Source organism: Sinohyriopsis cumingii, chromosome 8 (genome assembly GCF_028554795.1).
Source record: "Sinohyriopsis cumingii isolate HCF-2022 chromosome 8, ASM2855479v2, whole genome shotgun sequence".
Lineage (NCBI taxonomy): Eukaryota > Metazoa > Mollusca > Bivalvia > Unionida > Unionidae > Sinohyriopsis > Sinohyriopsis cumingii.
This window is the reverse complement of record NC_142968.1, coordinates 113,480,065-113,497,367: the sequence shown is the minus strand read 5'-3', so window position 1 is coordinate 113,497,367 and position 17,303 is coordinate 113,480,065. Positions and strand designations below refer to the sequence as shown.

The 17,303-nt window shown below is 35.8% G+C and overlaps 1 protein-coding gene across 2 annotated transcripts in view; it reads left to right on the top strand.

The window, feature by feature from the left end:
- Positions 1 to 17,303, top strand: part of LOC149794406 (uncharacterized) — a 41,224-nt gene that overhangs the window by 20,488 nt on the left and 3,433 nt on the right. Inside the window, exons 6-11 of one of the 2 annotated variants that reach the window (XM_089968594.1) lie at positions 2,446 to 2,538; positions 4,347 to 4,683; positions 5,353 to 5,526; positions 6,909 to 7,031; positions 9,290 to 9,407; positions 10,848 to 10,947. In XM_089968594.1, the coding sequence (XP_089824720.1) occupies positions 2,446 to 2,538; positions 4,347 to 4,683; positions 5,353 to 5,526; positions 6,909 to 7,031; positions 9,290 to 9,407; positions 10,848 to 10,866 (864 nt within the window). In that variant the 3' untranslated portion in view covers positions 10,867 to 10,947. Of the gene's footprint in view, positions 1 to 2,445; positions 2,539 to 4,346; positions 4,684 to 5,352; positions 5,527 to 6,908; positions 7,032 to 9,289; positions 9,408 to 10,847; positions 10,948 to 17,303 lie in introns of those variants that run through there. The other variant, XM_089968593.1, reaches the window with a different exon arrangement.

Sequence of the window (17,303 nt, the reverse complement as noted above, 5' to 3'; positions counted from 1 at the left end):
ATGCCTACTTAGTAGGCTACATACAGTATAGCACGGACATATCGTCCGTAGACTCGATTTATATTCTACTTAGTTGGCTACTAGCATAGCATAATAAGGACCAATAAGATTTGATGAGAGCAGCTTCTGAGGAAATATCATTGAAGAAAAGGATTATATTGTAGAGTTGGGGAATTTGAGTCTACTTATAATGTAACAATGTGAATCACTACAGAGCGCTCAAGTTAGCAATTACGGGTATAATAACAGTTTGCATACAGACAACATAAAACACATGAAATGTCTCACAAACACTATAAAAACAAATGAATTAATGCATAAAATAACAACATGAAACATATAAATGGGTTTACACAAAATAACCTAAAAACACAAAATGAGTTTGCAATACAGTTTCAATCTAAAGCTAATTACCGATGGATGAATGTCAAATTTATTCTTGCTGGTGGAAAAAATGTGTCTTGAGAGCGCTCTTGAATGTGACCACAGTCTCTTTGTGACCACGAGCAGTTCATTAAAAGTAGCTATGTCCTGATATGCAAATAAACGTTGTCCTTAGGACTTTATTTTTACCTTGGGAATACTAAGAATACGAAAAACAAAGAATATAAGAATATGAAATATATATGAAAAACTGAATCACTGAAATAATAATACAGAGACAAACTGTCATACATCCAATTATATATTAATAAAGAATATACAACATATAATTTTTTTTTGTAAAAAGTTCACCTTTAAAAGTTACCAAATCGGTAATCAGTTGATTTGTTTTGCAGAAAACTTGAGCTTAAAAACTCAGTGAATAGTCTCCCCATTGGACTTGATTAAAAAAGTAATTTTGCTACAGAGTTACGTTTTTTATTTATTATTTATTCGACCAATTATGGAATTGTCTAAAACGTTAAAACTCCGGAACGCATGTGAACTGTTGCTTAGTCATAATATCATGTTTTAAAATAAGTGTGTGTGTGATTTGTAGTTTGAACGTAGCTTTAACAATTGTTGAGTCATATCACTACGATGTCGGCAGTGTGGAAGTTTAAGGTGATGTCTAGCACTGGCGCATCATGCCGCAGACATACAGCATGATGTCCCACCTAGTCACATTATCCCGACACCAGGTCGACCAGTCCTAACACTAACCTCTTAATGCTGAGCGCCTAGCGAGGCAGCTGTTATTACCATTTTTATTAGCTTTTGGTATGACTCGGCCAGAGTTCGAACCAACGACACCCTTATCACTAGGCAACCGGAACGGTGGAAAATAAGTATGTAGATTTTCATTTGATTAAGAGACCTTAGAGCTTCTTTAATTAGTTCACGCATATATATATATGTATATATATATATATATATATATATATATATATATATATATATATATATATATATATATATATATATATATAGAGAGAGAGAGAGAGAGAGAGAGAGAGAGAGAGAGAGAGCGATACACACAGACAGACATACACACAGAGAGGAAGGCTGAATGGCTCTTTTTTTAAACAAGGAAATCACTATGGTGTAAATCTTGTTACTGATAGTGAATCAACTTTAATTTCCTTGCTATTAAATAAAAAAATAAAAAATAAAAAAATAGATAAAATAATAAAAAAAATAAGCAAATTATGGCAATAAATGTATTAAATACGGAATAATTTCTTCAGAACCAAACACCAAACATCTAGTAACGTTTGAAGATTAGTTTACAATTTATTGCAAAGTTGTAATGTAAGCTTCCCCCGCCGATGCAGAACACTGGCTTTCATTGTTAAATATGCGGTGTAGCAATGTCCGTGTATGTAAAAAATGTTTGCACGGCTCTTGTGTGAATATTTATGACAAAGAAATACATTGATCAATATTTTATGGCGATTCTGTCAGGATTCTGACACGACAGTTTGTCCTAAACATAAAACAGAAGTTTTGAATGAAAACGAACATAGGTGTAAAAAATAATCAATCATACAGATATATAGAATTATAAATCATTTAAACAATGTTGCCAAAAGGAAGCCAGAATTATAAATAATATTGTTGACTATTAGACATATTGTGTGCAAATGCATGATTTTAGATACATTATTTTCGGCAGTCAGCTTCAAGGCTTTTATTAGCCTTAATGTCCATAATGGAAGAAAATATGTGTTATAACAAGGAATAAAAACTCTGACTTATTGTTTCTTTTCTTTGCTAACGTGATTCGTGATAAGAATGAAATACACATTTAAACGAGAGAGTGAGAGAGAGAGAGAGAGAGAGAGAGAGAAGGCTCTTTAATCTGGATGAATTGCATCTAAATAGGGGCCTAAATCGATCCCTATCGAACGTTGTCATTTAAATGATGACCAAATCTGATCATCGGGCAAGCAATATCCCAGTAAAATTAAATTAGGCTATTATTTTTGGAATTATGTTATGAAAGATTAATTTTTTATGCAGCATGTTGTGACAGAGATTGAACTTGGCTGGCAAGAGACTTACAGATATGGCTTACGGCTGGAAGACTATATACTGAAGCACGGTTTAATTCATGTAAGTAAAATCTAACAGCACCGTATTAGAAAGGCATACAAAAAATCAAATGCCATTCAGGACATTAATGCAAAGCAGATCGGTAACTTTTTAACTTTTCACTGTCCACCTTTCAATTTTATAGCAACAAGTATATCCACCTCAGGTTACCTAAACAATACATTAATGGGAATAATTATAAAGTGCTATGTAAATACAGAAAGATGTGCAAAACATATTCAAACTTTATGACTCTGCTGTAAACATAGATCAGGAGCTGTCACAGGGAACATTGAAGTAAGTTGCCAAACAAAGGGTTATTGAGTTATTGAACTCATGACACGGAAGAAGTGTTATAATACAAACCATCGTTCTCATTCACTTTCTTTCTGACAATAACTTACACCCCTCTTCTACATGTGCATGAACACATCACATAAAACGATTTACGCTCGCGTAAGGACATTTATGGGATGTGTGATTGGGTCTACAATTTCCCGCCAGTTTTGTCGTGTCACGCGCTGTCAAGGGCCAATATATTTAAAGCTTTCAATCACGTGTTCTGCCCAGCCAATTGCAGTGCTCTCGCTCCGGCAGCGCGCGGAGGGATTCTCTCTGATAGGGACTGCGGCGTCAGTTGAGCCAATTTCCTTCTGGGGTGTGGACATGTTTCCTTTTTCTGTAGAAATTTTTTCCCACCTCCACCCCATCATACCTCCTTGTATATAATTGCTATATACTATCTTGTTGTTAATGATATATTGGTTTATTGTTGTGTTTTCTTTTAGTTGTTTTGTTTATTTGTTGTTATATTTTTACTTTCTCCATTTGTTCGGTTTTTAGGCTGTTGCATCCGCAGTAATCTCTTACAAGGTTATACGGCTTCTACAGTATGGTTGTATTATAATACCGCTCGTCTCAGTGTTTCATTTGTTAGCACCTTTACTTGATATATTTTGTTCAAAGTTACATTGCTGTAAATACATAGTTTAGGTTGAGTCTGTCTTGTAATCTTTGCACGACTGACCTAGGGTATTCTGTCCTTTCACTCTCTATCTTCCTCTTGACTCTATCGATGTCGGAAAGAGTAGGCGTGTGCATGTACATTTCATTTTACAATCTCATCAAACAAGTTAATAATACAAACCATCGTTCTTATTCACTTTCTTTCTGACAATAACTTACACCCCTCATCTACATGTGCATGAACACATCATATATATATATATATATATATATATATATATATATATATATATATATATATATATATATATATATATATAGTAATGACTCTGTCACATTATTTTACTTACTTTCATACTTGAAATAGGCAGCTAAATGCATAATTTACTTATGGCTATGATGCATTGTATGTTGGTCAGTGTGGCATCTGTTAAATGTTAACGTTATTGAACAAAACGTGGAAGAAAAGTTTAAAAGTTCTGGTGCATCTTTTATTTCCCATTGCCTAAACAAATTAATGAAAGCATGAATATACAAGAAATTAGTGTGCAGTAAACAACAGCATGAATATGCTAACTGTGACAGTATTTTTACCTTTATTGCAAAAGATGCGGTGTTATATAAATAAGCACCCTGCGAAATCTGAATCGGTAAACTATACTCATCCAGATTACCCATGATCCTATTTTGAAGTTTACTTACCACAAGTATGGTAAATATTTCGAATGATGATAATGTGTATCTTTTAAGCAGGATGGCGTGAACAAAGAAACAAAAGAATATTCAATTTGGTTTCACTTATAGAAATACGTGATATTAAGGTGCTGAATATATGTTGTAACGAATTCTCTTACGATTATCAGGCTCAAGACGATGTTACTGTTGGTGGTCAATACATGGGGGCCTCATCATCCTATCGATTTAATCTTGATTCATTCAAATATCGCCAAGAATTCACCATCACTGCCGGAAATCTCACGAACACGTTAAAGTTCGGAACGAACATGGAGCCGGAACCGATCGGAGTGACTTTAATGACTTTAGACGGGGTTTTCAGTGTTGAATATTTGAAGGATTTGCAAGGCTCAACACTAGGGCAGTGTTGTAGTAACGTCGCCATGAATGTGGAGGTCTTGCGTATAAATATCCTGAAGGCACTCAAAACATATTCAGAATTCAAGAAGGCAGTGACATCGCCAAGTAACACATTTTCACTTTTTTATTTTCACGCTGAAAATAAGAGTAGTCATTGTATGTTTGTTTATATGGAGTAGGTGATGGGAGGTTATTTCTCGTTCCGAACAATCAGCAAAGTAGTAGAACTGATGTCATAACGTGCAGTATTCACTAGACTTTATTTAAGCATGTCTTAGTTTCGTAACAGGACCATCCCAGATTTCTGACAACATGAATTGTCAGGCTATTTCATGTATGAGTGTTCAGTAATTTGTGCCACATATAATTTAGTAATTTTAGATAGGATAAATTCCGAATATTAGATGTTTGTATGATGTTTTGTAGTTCTTGACATAAAATATACATTTACTACTTAAAAAAGTATGCTTATAAGTAATACGAATGGTGACGCAAGATAAAACAAACAAGTGTGAAGTTCTAGTTACGTGAATTATGGTCGTTAGTTGATTAGAGGAAAATATTAGTTGTATAAGCGAGTTTTTGAACTTTAGTTGACAGCTACTGTTGTCTTGAGGTCCTCAGAAATAGGGGAAACATGAACCCCAAGCCGGCCTAATAAGGGTGTTGTTTTATTCGCCCGATAGTGAGGCGCTGTTTTAGTCATTGAGTGTTACAATATAGTGCATGTTTATCATAAAAGAATTTTAACTTATATACACTGTTTCCTTGCAGCCTTACCCCTTGTTATCCCAGTCATGTGGCCAGAAGGTACTTACGGCATCCCGATGGCAAAGGTTGGTTGCCCTGATGGGATAAGGTCTTGGAAGTCAGGATGGCGGTATCAGAATACTGAAACTCAGCATCCAAACAGTAGATGGTCTCCAGATATCATCAAGTACATGGAAGGTAATATTTTTCCTATTCAGTACACATAATGTTCATTTTTGACTGAAATATAAATATATTGATAAAATAAATTAGCTGACAGAATAAGTTAGGAGGCAAACAATGCTAAAATTGAACAAATGGCACCGTGAAAATCAAATAATGGATTCATTCCAAGTTAATTTCATCTTGAAATAACTCGAGTAACGCAACCTTGATATTGTAGATCTGACATAGATAACAAGTCAGTATATGCTATTCTCTGTGGTGAAAATAAGAGCCATTAGTCTTTCGACAGTGTCTGCCAGAATCCATAGCGTTAGCTTGGTCTGTCCTTATTGTTTCATGAGTAACATAAATGCAATGACGATGATATTATTGTTTAGTTTACATTAAAGGAATAGATATATTGTAAATAATAATAACAATAATAATAACAATAATAATTAATAATAATATTATTATTATTATCTTTATTATTATTATTATTACAGTTAGACATCTATTTCATTAGGAGGTCAACGGTTCAGTGGAAGAGTTCGTCGTGTTTCAGTAAAGTTTTCCATCCTTGCTCTGAAGAACGAAACGCATGCAGGACACAAAAGTACTCGACTTGATCAGATTGTTCGCTTCGATGCTGCTGTAGTACTTCATCCAAATTGAAGATGACCATATAATTTTAGATCTTTAAAATCTTTGTAAAATCAACATATACAAAATGGACTCTTCCACGTGAACTTTGGCATCACAGTAAAAACATAGTCAAATTTGAAAGTGTTGACCAGAAATCTGGTTCGACCTGAATCACCAATCCGATATTTTCAAAACGAGATCGGTTTCCTTTGATAATAATCAATGTCATCAATACACAATAACCAATGTTAAAGCCTAATATTTTTGGCACAGTTTCAAAACACACCTTAAATAGGAAAACTAGAATAGTGTTTGGAACAAAATTCATGTCTATTGTTTGAAAAGACTATTGGACATGTCCATAATGTTTTCTGTATTTTGCATTATCAAAATCGAGGTTATAAATGGGCGTTCCGTTCTACACATTAATCGTCCGTATAGAATCAGCATATGTGTACTGTATAAGTTGTTTCCAAAACTATACCTAAATAATTTTTAATCGATTAAATGATGTAAACAGAAAATAAGACGTTCATTACAATATATAAACTGAAATGCGGAAAAATTGTTTGTAAAATAATCAGGATGGGTGGGGATAGGTGTGGATGGGTAGGGATGGGTGGGGATGGATTGGGATGCGTGGGGATGCATGGGGATGTGTGGGGATGAATGACAAATAGAGAAACATGACATTTGTATGATTTTATTCAAACATGAAAACTAGTAAAATAATTTACCTCGTTTCAAGAGCTTTTTCATAATTTTTACAGTGGTGGCGAATCCTGTTTACTACAATTTGTCCTTTTGTATGAAAACAGACGCTGATGGGACATTTCAGGCTGAGTGGCCAGTTGGGGACTATTGTATCTATAAGTACAGAGAGTGTCCAAAAGGTATACTACTACTACTACTAATAATAATAATAACGATAACAATAATGACTGATACATAGATAAAATTATAGATCGATAGATATATAAACAGACCGAAAGAAAAAAATACGTGGGTGAGTGTAAGAGGTGTCGAACCTAGTGTTTTACTTGACTGATTAACAGCTTTTTGGAAAGGCACAAACAGAAAGGTGCCTGTATTGGTGGCAACACATGGAATCAAAGACATGGAGCGAGGGATCAAAACCATTGGCCATTAATATTAACACGTCTGATAATTTGGTAATTGTTAATTACTAATATTAGTTCCATCAGTTTACGTAACGACCATTCGGAGATTGTTTGTCCTTTTGGAAGTGACTTCATCACTCAGTCTATCGCAATATTCGGTCTTAGTGTTCAAACAAATTAGAGCAGCTCAGGAAAGTTACAAACAGAGATAAACAGCTACTATTTAATGTCTTTGGTGCGCCACTCCATTGTAGAGAAGCATTGTTCATCGTAAAATTATGAGTTAAGGTAAGTTTTTGCCTGTAATTTTGCTATGCGCAATGTTCTGTGAAAACTGTTGCACATCAAAGATGCTTAATTCGCAGCTATATACGTCTTTCTCGTCAAAATCACACTGATTTGTTTCAAACAGTTTGACCAATCGTTTCAAATCACTGAAAACGAACAAGCTGCAGAAAACGCGTAGTAACCCGAAGCCCGTGACGTAGGCTGGTAAACTTAACAGTCGTTTCTTGCAGTGGTATATATGGTTTGTGGAAGAGATTAAACTGAATGTGCCCCATTGCGTAACTTCAGCCGTAAGAATATATTTTATGGTACAATAGCCTGTGTGTGTGAGTGACATATTTGCCAGCACATAATTGTGGTACAGTGTCTGTCTACCATAGGGTCAAGGAGAGTGTTTTTGAAGATTCTAGTGGTAAGAAAACCAGGAGAATTGAAACCAAGAAAAACCAACGTGAGTTTGAGCTTCGACTAAAGATTATTACTAATTTACTATGAGAAGATAAAACTAATTTATCCTACCAACTTATCCTTTGAGCTTTTGATTCTTCATCCACAAGTATGTTTCATTTACGCTGTTTAAAGTCTGTAACACGTCCGATGAAAACCTTACTGAAAGATGAGAGAAAGTAATTTGAGACAGAAGACCCAAACCAATAGACATTATGACCTTCACATATAAATCAGATATTAATCGTCCCAAATTATCATTCAAATTTTAGCTCTCCTTCAAAGTTATAAAGTAGCTAAATAAGTTTCCAATTACGTAATAATGCTACTTTAAGAAGAAAGAAAAGAAAGAGAGTATTAAACATAGGGCATCTTGATCAAAAGAGTCAACAAAGTGTCAAATCATTTCAAAGGATTATTTCTCCCATCCCAGCGTTTTTGCAAATTTTTAAGGACTGTAAAAAATATAAATAATCTGAACACTTGTCAGGACTGTAGCAATACAAATAATCTGAACACTTTTCTCCAGTTCCAGTAGACATGTAGAAGCAGACAATGCATCATATAATATTATCCCTTTGCATCAATAGTGGTAACTTTCCAACGGATTTTTCACTATAGACGTTAGACGCGACGGCCTTTTATCCCCTTTCATTCAAGTGGGAATCCTATCCATTTCAACAAGTAACTTTGTTGCATTAACCTTTCACGGCCTTATTGTACTCTCTATTTCAGAATATATCGCTGTCTTGAGGTTCTTTTGACGTAAATGAGATCTAAACCTTTGCCCATCGTCCCCAGAAATCAGTACACGAACACGTTGACTAGGTCCTACCTAACTTTTCTTATCACAGATTGAAATATTGCAGCATCATCAGCCTTGTGCTCGACCACTTCAAGTAAAGAATTCATTACTTATACTTAATAGGTAATCAACAAAAACGTACCATCCTGTCGTAAGCCACTGTAAAGATCGCAGCAAATGCATTCTTAAATTAAGTGTAGGGTTTTCTCAATATGACATTTTACACCAAATTTTCAGCGTTGTGGCAGTACCTTTATCGTAACCAAGCGAAGAAAGATATTTTGAGGATATGTCACTGTCATCACTCACAGTGAGATATCAGTCTTAGCAGGTTAGACGCGTGCAGTGATCATGTTATACATCTGATGTGTCTTGGATAAGTACTTCGATGCAAAGTCAACATAGCTGTGGAAGGTGATCGTTCAGGTTGATATATAAGTCTTGTTACATACGGGCCTAACTTGCAATTTCGTGTAAATTATTGCTGCAGGTTTCCAGGAAGGCTTTGTTAGATGGGATGATGAGGACACGGGGAATCAGAACAGCTATGGAGGATATCTACCTAGTGGAATTTATGACGAGAATACTGAAATGAGATATTGCTGCAGGTAGAGTAACGGCATGTAAAAACACACGTGTTTTACTATGGGCGGCTTGTTTGAATGTTTCTATATATAAATGAAAATTTCTGTAAACGGATTTTCTCCATTATTCTTTTTGAAAACAAGGTCGTTATAAATTAATTATTATTCAAAAGGATTTATGTGCGAAAATGTTACCAAAACATAATTTGGCTGTATATGTTTATTCTAATCTAAAGTATGTATGTATGTATGTATGTATGTATGTATGTATGTATGTATGTATGTATGTATGCAAACATTCACGGATGGATGGACGAATGTATGTATGTAATACACCCCTGTATGCAAGTATTTAAGTAGTCAATGGGGTCACTCAATACTAAATAAAAAATTGTCACTATGGGATCATACGAATATCCCCATTCTTTAGCTATCTTGGATTCTGTCACTATAGAATCTAATGGGATTTTAATGTTAAAAAGGTGTATTGGTGGGTCATTTTGGGTTACTATGGGGTTTGACACTAATCCAGTGCTTATAATGTCATTAGATTTAACACTGTGCGGTTGATTTGGATTCCAACGAGCGATGAACATTATAATCTTACTTTGGAGCCTAACAAGAATTTAACATGGGGTATTTGAGCATCAGTCAGTTTCACTGCCCAGTAAATATATTTTACTGACCAGTGTAATTCTTGACTGATCAACACCCAATCTTTTTTTGACCAATACACATCCTTACTGACCAAGACTCACCCATATTCAGCAACACCTACATATTACATATGGATGTGTAAAGGAGAGGATGTAATGCAGGAGGTAGAGTGATACAGAGTAACAAATATTTACTATAAAACACCCTTTATTAATCATCCAACACATACACCTACAAACTAAAGAGGGGAGAAAATGCAGGAATAGATTATGGTCACTCACACTCTTTTGAATTTTTATGCATACATGATACAAACGTATCATTAATGGTAGGGTGGTTTTAGGTTTGCAAAATAAATAAAGATAAATATAGAGAAACACTTAAAAATACATTCACAAAATATATCTTGTGTGGCAAAAATGAGTAGTGTTTCCGTTTCTATATACCTTCGTTGACCCTGAGAAAAACCGTTGGATTGACCCCGATAAATGTTTTCGTCTCAGTTAAAGTTAGTAACAACACAAACCAATGCAGAGAACACATTCAGCTTATCCTGGCGCTATATATCTAAGTGAAGCAGATTAGCCTCATGTTCCTTATTTTTACCTATGAGATTATTGGTTCTTCTGGTGGGAGATGTTCCTTCAATTGGGTCTGCTGCTCCTGCTTGTGCTGAGACATTTGCCAAAGCTTCAGTTTTCGCTGCTTACTCTGTTGTGTATCTATTTGTCATTGTAGTTACAACCTCTACAACCTCTTATTTTATTAATGTTCCATCTTCTTTCTCTCTGATTTGTCTTTTAATAGATCTGCCAAAGCCGTTTAGCAACCCTGAACGTCAACATCTTCCTCTTGTTATGGCGCTAGTTTGGGTTTAGCGCCGTGTCCTTTATACGGTCGAGAGGAGTTCAACTATTTGGGACCATGTTTGAGTGACCATTTGGGACCATGTTTGCATAACCATTTGGGACCATGTTTGCCTGGCCATTTGGGAACATGCTTGCGTGGCCATTTGGGACCATGTTTGTGTAACCATTTGCGACCATGTTTGCGTGGCCATTTGGGACCATGCTTGAGCACTCTCCCACACATACTCATGCTGATTTCTTATATCTTTACTGATTAATCAATAATTAATGGCAAGACAGGGAAAAAAACTTCTGTATGCACCAGTAACGCAGACATGATTCAAAACATCTCCAAGGTTTGTTGCAAGGATTGAAGGAAAACGTCTTTGAGGAGATATGTAGAGGCGAAGAAAAATATATTCTTTAGAACGTCAAGAAAGATTGAGAGAAAGAATAAAAGACCATCCCAAAAATGTTAAAGAACCACGATTCGTAAAATATTCACTAACAAATAAACCATTATACTCATCAAAATCAATTTTAAAAAAATATACCATTCAGAACATATCACGAACAACAAGGAAATGATGGAAAATTAGAACATTACTTTATTTTCCTGTACACTGCTATCATTTTTACATGGGATAGTCTTGGTATAAAAAGGATGTGTGTTGGTCTAACACAAACACAAGTACATTACATTTTTAAACATGAGCTTATTGATGAAGTTGACAAAATTGGTAAGTAGACGTGAAATGATGGAAGATTAGAACAGTACTTCATTTTCATGTACACTGCTATCATTTTAACATGGCATAGTCTTGGTATAAAAAGAATGTGTGCTGGTCTAATACAAATACAAGTACAATACATTTTTAAACATGAGCTTATTGATAAAGTTGGTAAGTAGACATGGCTTTCCATGATCTGGACTAGTTTCATCATGTTCTTGATGGATACTACATTTCTTTACTACAGAAACACATATCAATAATGATCACCAAACTCCATTTCTACTGTTTCATCATTTCTAATGAAATGGGTTCAAACACCAGTCAGAAAATGTTCTAAAGGGGATCCAAGATTTCCTTCACGAAAAACATACGTACACTTTTGTCCAATCACCATCGAAGCGTATCACTCTGAAAAAATCACATTATTCAATTGGATCGACACAGCATTTCTTCTCATAATTAACATTTTCGATAAGAGGAAGATCATGCAAATCAAAATATTGAATTCTTTGCACGCTGGAAACGAACACAGTCTCCAAACTGGTTAATGGCCAATGTTGTAAATGTTGATTGCATAGGATGGAACATCTTTTGATACGGAATGTTATAGTTAGCATAGGCCACTTTAATTAACAAGGATGTGTACGAACTGTGTCAGAGGTTATGAAGTTTCCAGGTAATAATTTCATTGTTTTGTCTTAGACTTCAAAAGGTGACATGCAATGATTTTAAACCTTGGTATGTCTTTAAATTGATCTGTAAGATAAGTCGAAGAGCTGGAAGTGTCGGTACGATGCCCTGCAACGGCGACATCTTGGTGTTAGTTGATGGAATGTGTGAATGGTCTATCGAATCTTTATACGATTCATTCAAGATCATCTCGTCTTCCTTGAGAGTCTATGCTATTTGAAGATAATCTTCGAATTTTTATTTTGGTTCATCATTACACATTTATCCTATTGTATTTAACTAGGATGATCAAATGTGACAACCATAACAACGGTATATGACCAGGAACCAGAGTCGTTTAGCAAAGTGGTTAGTAAAACAGGATACTAAGTGTCACTTTTGTTTCAGCCCTCGTGCAGATGCTGTTTCTTCCTTTGCAAATTTTATTCACGCAGCTGTTGTAACTGCTGTTGTTCCTCTCCTATGAATTGTGTTCCATGAATGAATTTCTTAATAGTCTCGAATCTCTTCTCTGAAACTGTTGATAACAAGAGTATTGCCAAATTCTGTAAACTAGGCCAAGTTCAGCGTGTTCTCGAAGGTTAGATCAACTGAAGTTCCACAGTGAGTGTCCTGAAAATGGCGGAAATATCCCTCGTCAATGTTTTGGTTTAGAGTGAAATCAAATCAAAAAAATACTACCTGCATAATCATCGTGCAAAATACCGTTGGTATTGAATTGTACTTCAAACGGAATCAAATAAGGTCTCAAATAACTCTTCTGCGTAAAATTACGTTCAAACGGTCTAGTACACAATATCTGGCCGTCACAAGTGACTTCCATCTTCGAGACATTATAGTGCTGGAAAGGGTTTTGATCTATAGCTCCTTTGAGAAGTGAATTACTGACGATGCCAATGAACACATATTCAGGGAGCTGAACCTGGGGCACATGACCTTTGAGCCTGTTTTGGAGACCACCTGCAGTGGTGAAGGTTTAGTCTTCAACTCGTCGTATGTTTTACTTATCTGTGCTTCTGCTGCTCTGTCGGATTGATGCTGTTTCCTCCTTTAGGCAGGACTTCAACACGTTACACATACAGTCTGGGTTTTTCGATGTTGGGTTTCTACTCGTATGCATTTACCATCAAATCGAAAACGGTGCTATATCGATTGAGTCTTTGACGTACATACATCCACTTCAATCAACAAAAATAATTTTCTTGCAACAATTTCATTTATCATTTCTAAACCACGTTTGATTCTTTTATCTCTCAGCGAGTGGTCTGCATCATTATCAACAATCAAGACCGTGGATTTAAATTGCCCAAAGTATCAGATTTACACTCATCACAAAGAGATAAGTGTGGATTCTCGACTTATTGTCTGTTAGTCACCAGAGCCTATTGGTAAACTTGGTTATATTATGTGCCCATGATGTTGTCGCTGATTTTGTTTGTTTAAGTAAAAATCCACTTCACTGAACAAAAAATGCATTAAATTCTTGACAGAAGGCACTCTAGGATCTGCACCGAAATGTCTGCTGTCGGTCTTTATTAGTTGCATTTTGAGGTATTATTACTTTTTCCAGTTCGATGTAGTCTTCGGTTTGTCATTTAATTTCAAACTGGATGGTAGCTAGTTTTGTATCAGACAACACGGTATCGAATTCATCCCAATGGGATTCTTGAGTCGTTATCATCCTAGATGGCATAACAAACATATCTAATTCTGTTTTGGAACATAAGATTATCTGTACATCATTCTTGCGTGGTAATGATAAAAATTTCCAATTCTGTGACGGGTCTTCGCCTCTTATTTTTTATGGCATGTCTGTGTTTTTTAAAAACAATTTTAACATTCGTTTCTGTCTTGCTCTTGCTGCTGCACAGGTGACCAAACAAAATTCCTTCGACAGGAGTGTGAAGTGAATTTATAGTTTTTTCTCTGTAGTCAGTACTACTTATATGAGACTCAGTCAACTAACACGTTTTGCATGATTTCCATCCTTACGTCAGTGAAGCATATTTTAAAACATGAATTCCATGCTAAACAAACGGTTTTAAGGCAGGCGCCACAGTATGGCAAAAGGATGAGAACATATTTTCCAAGCCATGTCCTCGTTATCGAGTTACTCCTCGGTATACAGGATAAATGAATTATAGCTCAATCGACGAGCGTTTCGAAAATACAATGTCATGGTCACTTTTATTTTTGGAGAATATACTATTTGCTACAGATTTGCTTTTATGCGAAAAATAGCACTTTCAAAACACGATTTACTGGCAGGAATCCAATGGGGATGCACAAATTCTCGGTGAATGTGATACGCGTTTTCTTCATTTTGATCATAACTGATGGAAGTAACAGAATTAATTTTAAAGCGAATGACACTCCGGAAAGGAGCAGATGTGTTTTCCACCATGCTGTGTTCGACCACATTACACACTAAACTGAGTCCTTTATTGATTTCCATGGTATATTTTAAGAATCGGTTATTGTTGTCAATGTATTTCGACTAGGGAGCTAGGTTCGTGTCTCACTATAACAGTAAACCCTCTTTGAAAAAGTTAAAGGACAGTATTTTGCACTCCGGATTCGTTTTTAGACTCTGAGATGACGGCTGGTAGTAGATCAGCATATGTCTGTTATTATTCTGGACGGAATTGCGAAACTGATCATTGAGGATTGTTAATATCGTATCGATGAGATGTCGACTATTACAAAAATATAATTCAGAAATTGTTATTTCATACAGATTCATACGGGAATTGGTTGGCGATTCTATTTTGTTTTTCTGTAAAAGCCAGCATCACATTTGTCTAATTGTTCTTGTATTTGTAAGATGAAACTACTTTATTTCCTGGCGATATTCAAGATCTACGTCGGATGAATAATTTCTACCAAAGCAACTTCCCAATGGGTTTCATGGTCGAACTGTATGGATTAAGGTCATTTCGCCGTAAAACTGCACAAATGTTTGTTCGGAAACAGACCGAGAGAATTTTCATCAGGTAAAGTCAACTAATTCGGTTTTGCATTGTTCTATCATTTTTGTTTCCGGTAGTTGCCCAGTATCAGGCGATACTGACTTTTCAATGGGTTGCGTAACTTGAGTGGTTGTGACTGAAAATTGCGTGGCAGCTGTATATTTTAATGATGGACCAGGATGAAGATAGGTACTACACAGCTATATATCCCCTTATTCCAAACACACAATACACCTTTTTGTCATAACTTTGATTGGATTTTCCAGTACGAACCCAGTCTCAAGTCTTTAACATTTGTTCTATATTGGTCATGTCAGAGGCTCCAAAGAATCGATGTAACACATGTGCCTTGTTTTTGGAGTCACTTGTGCTGGAGCAAATCCGACTCATTGCATCTCAGTAAATCAGACGTTGTCGTTTCTTGACTTAGTTTTTCATATCTGTCATCCCTTATTTCCTCATTATGTAAAAGAGAGCGTCGATATCATCTTTTTCACCCAGACATTAGTTTCCTGTCGAATCCATGTAGTGAAGGGGTCAGTGTGTGTGCAACCTTTTGGGGTGTATCAGTGATTTATTGGATTGTATTGAGAACTCATTCCCATCTCTGTAAACATATCTGTCGTAGTCTTGATACCTTCTGTTATTTCTTCGGTCTTCATTACAGTCTTGAAATCTCTAAAAGTAAATTTGGCTGTGTCTTCTACAGCTTTATGGTGAAACAATCGAAGCCATCGCAGTAATTTTCATTAGCGTTGCAATGTTCTGTTTTAACAAGGTTGGTCTATCTATTAACTGGTTGTATCTCTTTAAAGGTTGTCAATTCCATGGGATTAAGTTAGTGCTGTTGTTTGTACTAATGTTGGAGGTCAATCTACTGTTTGTAAGCTACTAAATTTAAGTTCAGTCGTTCCAAAAAGTCAAGGTGCACCGTCCAGTTGGCATCATATTTTTATTTTCACCTCAACACTCCTTCAAAATGAGCGGCTATCACTCCCACCATGGGAGTAAACACTTGGGCAATAATGGAACTATTAGCACCGGAAGAAATCCTTCTCGTTATAGGAGCTATCTTTTCTTTTTCTGGCTGATTGAAGTTTTCTTTATTAATATGTCAAAGAGATATCAACTGAGAGTAAGATTTCAACGCAGAACAAGAGCTAACACTTTTTGAATCTTCTTCATTTCACGAGGTCCACACATGGTTTCTGTTCCAAGAGGACCTACTCTTCTTTCATTTGTTTGGCGGATTGCCTAATACCCACCGATAATCTCTTCCTTTCCAGTGTATATGTTTTCTTTGCATGAACTCTAGTCAACACGATAGCGAGAAATAAACATGATATGCGATCTTGGTCGTGGCTGCGTTTAATATTACTCAATGTCTTCGTTGAAACATGATTTACAAACAAGACTGCATTGTTTTCTGCCTGCAGTAACTAAAACATGAGTCATATGGACGATGTCTTTTCCGTAGAATACGTCAAATTCTTTGTTCCATTGTGACAGGTGTTGAATCTTTTCGATGATTTTTGGATGGTATTAGTCTCGCAGTTCTACTAAATTAGATTAAAACACATGATTTCAGACTGTCATGACTAATAGAAAGACGCAAACGATTTTGAGCTTGAGCTCCAACGTACCGTTTGAACGTATCCCAACAGAGACTCCAAGTCCGTAATAAACTCAGCCCTTTTCGCTTCAAGGGCTTGGGACATGAACTCTTTAAATTTAAATGTTTAAGTGTAGTCGATGGCTCGAAATATTTAGAAAGTCACCTTTTGAAATATGAAAATAAACTTCAGGGGCAACCTAACGACTTTCTCTCTTGTTTTATCTTGACTCTCTCTCCATCTTTCTTTCTCTCTCTCTCTTTCTCCCTCCCTCTCTCTCTCTCTCTCTCTCTCTCTCTCTCTCTCTCTCTCGATGATGATGATGATGATGATGATGATAATGATGATGCCTCAGGATAAATTCTTTCATCTAAAAAGCGCTTCTGTCAAAACGTCTCAGATGGCTCTG